The sequence below is a fragment of the Nuphar pumila genome, chromosome 12 (assembly GCF_984573655.1).
Source record: "Nuphar pumila chromosome 12, dmNupPumi1.hap1.1, whole genome shotgun sequence".
Taxonomy (NCBI): domain Eukaryota; kingdom Viridiplantae; phylum Streptophyta; class Magnoliopsida; order Nymphaeales; family Nymphaeaceae; genus Nuphar; species Nuphar pumila.
This window is the reverse complement of record NC_143260.1, coordinates 9250685-9258438: the sequence shown is the minus strand read 5'-3', so window position 1 is coordinate 9258438 and position 7754 is coordinate 9250685. Positions and strand designations below refer to the sequence as shown.

At 38.8% G+C, this 7754-nt stretch overlaps 1 protein-coding gene across 1 annotated transcript; it reads right to left on the bottom strand.

Moving 5' to 3' along the window:
* Nucleotides 1–724: 724 nt before the first annotated feature.
* On the bottom strand, nt 725–7453 carry LOC149819923 (vacuolar protein-sorting-associated protein 11 homolog). The gene is made up of 5 exons (XM_089982259.1): nt 7173–7453; nt 4573–4746; nt 4076–4399; nt 2209–3978; nt 725–1346 (listed from the first exon to the last, which is right to left on the bottom strand). Exons 1-5 carry the CDS (start codon nt 7389–7391, stop codon nt 960–962), a joined length of 2874 nt encoding a protein of 957 aa, XP_089838385.1. The 5' UTR covers nt 7392–7453; the 3' UTR covers nt 725–959.
* Between the last annotated feature and the right edge of the window lie 301 nt (nt 7454–7754).

Sequence of the window (7754 nt, the reverse complement as noted above, 5' to 3'; positions counted from 1 at the left end):
AGTGATTAAATTTATTAATTCTTATTTTAGGAGGTCGATGGAGAGTGCAAGGTCTTGAAAGATGCCACTCAAAAGATCTTGCATTAAAATATTATACACCAGTTGACTTAGAGATGCTTCTCAAAAGAATAGTAAAGTGTAACTTTTATGGTTTTATAATGCATGAAGAATTGTATAGATTTAAATGTCATGTTGCGAGGCATATCAACTTCACTGTGAAATTATGTATACATACCTTCAAATATTTATGTTGAGTTTTTTACTAATCTTAGAGAAGATGATGAGAGAAAAACAAAAATACATGCAATACTTGTGCGACAAAATTGCCAGAAATGGTCCCTGTTTCAGAAGATGACCCATCATCATCATCTCAAGCCACTAAACAATGCAAGAAGAATGAAGATGACTTTTATATATACATATATGTTTTTGAACTCTATGTTTAGTTAAATGTATTATGTTGTTAACTGTTAAATGCTTTGTATTGGACAATGTATTGAGCAAATTATTTAATATAATTGTCTTATATTATTCAACAACATATTTTGTTTTTGCTTACTGTTGATTGATTTTACGCTGTATACATGTTTGTTATTAATTTTAGTAGTTTGTTTATAAATTTGTATGTTTTTTTTGTTTTTTTTATTTGGGGTATCGCCTAGGCCTTTTAGGGGGACTCACCGCCTAGCGCCTATGACAACTAAGATCAGAACACGAAAGGAAATGAGAAAACTAATTTTTTTCCTCAATTTAAGGTCAGAAGCACACTTAAAATACAATGATACAAACCTGTTTGGCCTCGATCAAACAAGAGAAGCAAAATTTCTCTCCAACACTTTTCATATGACAAATGATAGATAAAAGAGCTCAACCAACACTGCAAATCTATATGATTACAAAAAGCTGACAGCAGAGCAAGAACAGCAAACTCAACCATATCGCTTACACTCTCAACCCTCTCAGAAGCCACTGGAAGGGATGCTGCTTGTTCTATGCTCTGCAGGGGGACCATTGCTTGTTTTACTCACAACTCCCTTGCTGAAGTAGCCGGCAATCACAGAAAAACCATCACTAGAATTCCTAACTTGCTGGAAAAATTTGTCATGGTCTTTGGCATTTTCTTCCAAGTTTCTTTTCATCTCCAGCAAGCTCCGGTACTGAGGCACACAGACAGGGCATTCTTTCTCGTTGTCACCAAGGCATCGCTGATGAAACGAATGCATGCAAAGAAAATGTATTGCAGGAAGATCAAGAGTGAATGTGCATGCAGTGCATTTACTCAGCTGGAAAATCCTCGCATTTGTCCTGAGGTCCTGTATTTCTTTCCGCATTGCTGATGTTTCTTCCTGCATCGACAAAGTAAATGAACAAAAACTGCTATTCACATTAAGAACAACCAACCACTGACACACAAATACATGACAAACTCAATAAGTACAAACCTCAAGTTATACCTCTACCAGATAGTTAAATATACTGCAAGAAGTTTTAAGTTAAAAGCTGTGCTAATAACAGATAAACATGACCACATGCAAGTAGAATTATTAAAACTGTTTGAGAAAAATCAAGCAAAACTCTTCACAAGCTTATAGCCAGCCACCTCATCCCATGCTGGTGTAGACTAGACACACTAAGGGGTCGTTTGTTTCATTCCCACCAACAAGAAAATACCATGGGAAAGGCATCTCATGATGGGAAGACCAATCCCTTGTGTGAAAAAATGCATATGTAAATTAATTCATGGGGGGGCGGGGGTATGGATTTACATAGTAAATGCATGGTCAACGTGAAAAAGAAACTCATGATGACTGTGGACCCCCTAAAACTATTTTCTTAAAAATGAAAATTTAAACTATTTCCATCATTTTTATTTTTATCAAGTCAGCTGAGATAATAAACAGGTTGGGTTTTGGTAATGGACCTGGGATAAAGACCTAGCCCAAACCCTCTGCCTAAGATGGGCCAGGTTGACTTCGTCCACTGGGACACCTGGCCCGGTGCTGACCCCTACTCATGATGGTTAAGACAGACTTGATACGATGTTCCGAAGCAATTTCAAAAGCATCCTGTTTGCTTGTTCTGTTTTTCTTGTTGTATCGGCCACCAAGTATACAAATGGAACCTAACCACCCAACAGCCTAGATGTGTGTTTATACACAGAAGAAAAATAAAGCATGGTGAAAATAATATATGACTAAATACAGTTACCTGGTACTTCTCAATAGATTTACGATCATCCTCAATAAGCTTAGATTCCTGTTCAAGCTTTCGTGCAATGTAATCCTTCACGACAGAAAGGGTAAGACATGGGTTCCGGGATAAAGTCTGGAGAACAATAATTGGAGGTACCATGTCATCCCTTTCGATATATACCAAGACTTCTTTTACTTCTTTGGAGCAATCTTCACCAAGCTCACCAAAGTACTTTAACACATCTGCCCAAAGTGATGGATCTCCACCCTGGCTTGAATCCCCAAGTTTCTTGCAACAAGAGATCAATCCCTCGTGATCATGGGCCTGCATATAGCATGATATTACTTCTTTAAAAAGCTTCATCTTCTCATACAAAAATAGGCGCCCTTCTTTGAAACCATTCATCTCACATAGGACAACCGCGAGCTCCACATCATACAAAGGGTGGTCCAGGTTAGATGGCCATGCACTTTTAAGCAAGCTCAATCCTTTCTCAAGCCTTTCCATACAGTTCTTTTCTTTGTTTTTATCCTCAACTGTAACACCTGATTTCTCTTTGCCACCCCTCTGTGGAAGACTAGTGGAGACAACTACAGCGTCCTTAAGCTCAACACCAGATGCATCTTGTAGATTTGATGGAAAATTCAAGTCATTTGATAGATACAGCTCCAACATGGTATTGTGGATTTCCACCTGGGCAGGTGAGTCCTTCACCCTGCTGGTGTACTTCTCAAGAAAATTCATAAGAGATTGAGGTTGGTGAATAAAAATGTTCACAAAATCAATAGGAGAAGGCAGCCTAAAGGGGCATACGCCATTCAAGGTCCTCCTTTTCTCTTGTTCTCCTTCATCAGTACAAAGCCTCATAAGTATTTCAATAGTCTCAAATGGCTTATGCACAACAAGAATCTTACCATATTCTTTCACTGTGACCTCAGCTTGGTTTAGATCAAGCCCAGAAATATATTGAAGTGCTTCATCATACCTACCTAGGTCCTCAAGCAAAATCTTCAAATATAACTCATGTTTTCCAGATTTTTTTGCAACATACATTGCATGTTCATGGTATCCTGCTGCACGGCAAACTCTAATTGCAGTCTCCACATCAAACTTGTGCTCCCCAACCCCATCATCACCTTTGATGAACTCATCCAGCTTTGCTACATCCTTTAGTTTTGTATAGCAATTTAGGAGAAGAGTTGTATGATCTTTAGAAGCCAGCCCTTTTTCATGTAAATTTTCCAAGTAATTTGTGAGGTTGTAAATCCTCTGGGCATCAAGAAACTTTTGTATGACATAAGAAGGCTCAAGTTGTCCAATGGTATGGATATACTGAGCCATGGCCTCGTCATAATCCTGTTTTGCATACAAGTGATCACCATACTTTCTTAGCACTTCAGCCATAGCGGCAGCATCTGCATGCTGGCTCTGGACAAGATTAATTGCAACAGTGTAGAGATTCTTCTTGAAAAGCATATCTAGCTTACTTCCCATGTCCTTCTCACCTATGCAAAGAGCAGTCTTATCACTCATAATAAGAATTATGCTACCCCATTCACAGAGCATATGTGATACTTCTCCAACTACTATGCTATGAGCTATCAGACGATTTTTAAGATCATATATGTTGAAAGTATTTTTGACGCTTCTTTGGTCAGAAATAACTGACAAAAGATACCCTCGGAACCAGCCAAGGAATTTCTTCTCTCCTTCAAAAGCCCAGCAAGGACCACGACCATCCACTTCATAGAAATATACAGCCTCAGGTCGGCCAATTACTAGCTCCTAATCAAAATTAAGAAATGAGAAAAGCAGATTAGTATCAAAGAAAAGGTCTTTTTAGGATCAACTACTGATTATCATCTACGGCGCAGGGTTTTACCTGCCGATCACTCATGGTAACACTATTGGCATGGCCTCCAATCTGATCTAGTGTCTGGCGCTTAGGTGGCTGATCTTGCAAATCAAACAGGCTCACTGAATTAGGGGTCACAGCAAAGAGCTGAAGAGTTGACCCATCAACTCGGTATGCTAGACCTGTAATAGGGGACTGATTCACATCTGATACAGTCTCCACCTGCAGCTTGAAGCGCACAATACGCTCACGTGCAACGTCACCTTTGATGCAGTAGATATAACCATTATCTAACCCTATAGAGATGAACAATATTGGAGGCGCTTCTTCAAGGACCAAAAATGATGTGATCTGCAAATGTGAAAGAAGAGTTTCAACGCCTCCCAATTCAATTTCGCAATCTACATCTAACAGATTTCTGATTTCTGAAGTCATCAAGTTTTTTTTTTTAATATTACATCTATGTGTAGAGATCAATGCATACTCGGAACCATATAGCACCAGAAACTTCAAAGATTGAATACCTTTGCTTCGGGGAATTGGTTGGTGAAAATCCGCAATATCTGAATACAAAATGGACTTGTGGTGCTGGAACCCTCTTGCTGCATTTTATCAAGATCAAAAACCTTGAGGCACATAGATGACACCTGTGGTGTGGTTGTTTCATCTTCTCCCACAGTAAAGAGAGCATTACGTTGCTGTTTGTCAAAGAACAAATTATGATAAATGTCACTCCACTGTTTTTGAAATAAAATTTTGAAAAATTCTAATGGCATTGGAGGCACATAGTCCTGCATAGCTATTGCCGAGTTTTATGAGAAGTAGTACTCCAACTCATGGAGTTGTCAAAGACCAAGAATTGTATCATAATATAAGTAGTAAAAAAATATCTAAACACAACATTTAGTTAGAATAAAAAGATGACCAATAATTACATGGGTTGCATAAGTTTATCAACAAGCACTGGAGCACAAGACCATGGAAGTTGTTTGTAGCTCCGCTACATGTACTGAAATTTCATTAAACATGAAATCATAAGGGCACATTTGGATACCCACGGGGATAATGTGTACGCATTTCACGATGTGAATATGTGAGACAGAATCCTTATTCAATCAAATTTTCAAAACTCAGCCACCATAGTCATTTCAACAGGAATACTTGTTACCATCTCTGTAGGTGGCAACAAGGGTTTCTTGAAAGGTGAAAAAGGGTGAAGATCCCATTGCCATGTAATTCTCACTCTTGATTTTGCAGGAATCCTCATTAACAAGGATTCTGATTTCTACTTTTCTAGACGTGCACCCAAGTGCAGCCTAAAAATAAATATCACATATTCTAGGATTCAAATTCTCGCAAAAATAAATTATTCAATCCTGATTTGGATTAGATCTGTTGAGCAAACAAAAAAAACCAATTAGTTGGCCTTGCATAATACCACAGCACACAAATATAACCATGGAACTGCTATGTTAAACCATCTGGATGTCATAAAAGTTAGGAAGTTGTGTGCAACATACAGAAGGAAAATATCCTAAAAGTTGCTCACAAGTGCATCATTTCAACTTCTGGTTGCATACTCTCGGATTTCAGTAACATCTCAGTTCCCTCCTTTCAAGAATCACATGCCGCCATTTTCAGTATTGCTTCTGCTAGTAAAATGTATGGTCATTGAATATGAAGCTAGATGGTAAAAGGTGGACCATCTTTACCTAAGGGACTCAGGACGACATCATGTGATTCACAAAACAAAGATCATTTCCTGAATCAAAGGCACATGATTCAGCTCAACGAATTTACACGTTACACCTCTTTCAACTTCAGGCCATATTATTATTATTATTAATATTGTTATTATTATTATTATTATTATTATTGGACAATTTTGGACAGCAAAAACAAGGAAAGTACAACGAATTGCTTTCATCCCTTAAGGTGCAAGGTTTTCTCTTTTACTCTTTCTATTCTTGTTCTTATTTTGGTTTCTCGAGCATGACATTTGAATTTTGAACCCAAGATCTACTGATCAGCACATGTCAAGAAGGTGAACAATAAAAGACAGTTTCTTACCAAGTAACTTGTTAAAAAATATAGAGAGACAAGGGAAATTTTGCACACAGTTTTCATCAATATGGAAGAAAGCCTATGATAGACCCTCACATCAACTATCTAGGTAAAAAGGATTGACAAAATCTGAAAAGTAAAAAGCTAGTGTAGGATGAACAAAGATGAGGACAAGCAAGTGTAGATTATGTCGCAAGCAGACAGATGTTTTATGAGACTCACATGAGACCAACAACTATCATATGATTCTGAATGCAATAAGCAATAAGGAGACGTCTAATACCAGCCAGACATGACATTAAGATGCAAACCTATTGTTACAGAAAACAGAAGAACTAAAATTTGATAACAAGACAGGTTACTTGCAGCACCAACGAAGACAAAACGAACAGAGTGTCCTCTCCAACAGTTTTGGCATATGATTATGAACAAATCCCTAAGTAATTTACTATAAAACTACGACGTGATACAGGTTGAAGGAGCCACAAAAACGGAAAACCAATGAAGACTTAGCGGAAGATGGTGGATTGCAGTATGCTATGAATTTGACCTCTACATTGACAATGGTGATAGCAATGATCCTTCCGTCGCGATACCTCAAGCTTACACGTACTAAATTGCGCAAACATACTGCACTGCGTAATGCCTATGTACAAGTCCAATTATTCAATCAGACCAAAAACACAAAAACATGGTTTTTCTTTCTCTCCATCAATAGATGGAACTCAGAACCCCCAACAAAGATGCCAAACACTCCGCCCCACAAATGCAAATTTCGTTGAATAAGTTTACAACCATAAGACAGAATGGCATATTTTCCAAGCTGCATCCTACCAACCCAACACAGGATCATTCTAAATCATTATCATAATTACCAACAACAAAATGCCACCCAACCCCCCCCCCCCCACCAAAAACAACGTAATTACACTAAAATTTTCACTTCCATCGAAGAAAAAAAAACATCAAAAGGGGGTCGGTTCAACTCGTCAAAGCAATCAACAAACCGACGAAATCAATTCAATACAGAAAAAAAAAGGAGGAAGGAAAAGGGGAAAACCTTGAGGTGTTGGAGGAAGAGGACGTTGGCGGCGTGGGCTCTGAAGCTGAAGGCGAGCTTGAAGCCGCGATCGAGGAGGTGGACCATCCCATCATCGCAGCCGAGGGCGATCCGGCCGCGGCCACCGGAGCAGCACTGCAGCCTCCCCTCGACGTCGGAGGGGACGGCGCACCTGCCAGATTTCTCCTCGAAGAACTCGAACTTCCTCCACTGGTACATCCTCTCTCTCTCTCTCTCTCTCTCTGCCCCTCCGAAGCTGGTTTCTGAATTGTTATGGAAACAAACAGGGGAAAAGAAGGGAGAGAGAGGTCACAAATATCGGATTTTTTTTAAAAAATCCCGATTTTATTGAGAAATTTTCAAAAAACGATATTATTCCAAAAAGAAACGCATTTTTAAAAATATCGTATGTTTTGAAAAGGTGGTTACTTTCAAAATATAAATATAATGTTTTTATCCGGGTATAAAACCCCACGGCTAGGACGCCTGTGCTGGGTGCCAATAGGAATCAAGCCTTTACCACCAAGGCCCCCACCCCAATGGGTCAAGCCCCTTTGGCACTATGATATTATCATGTTTCTA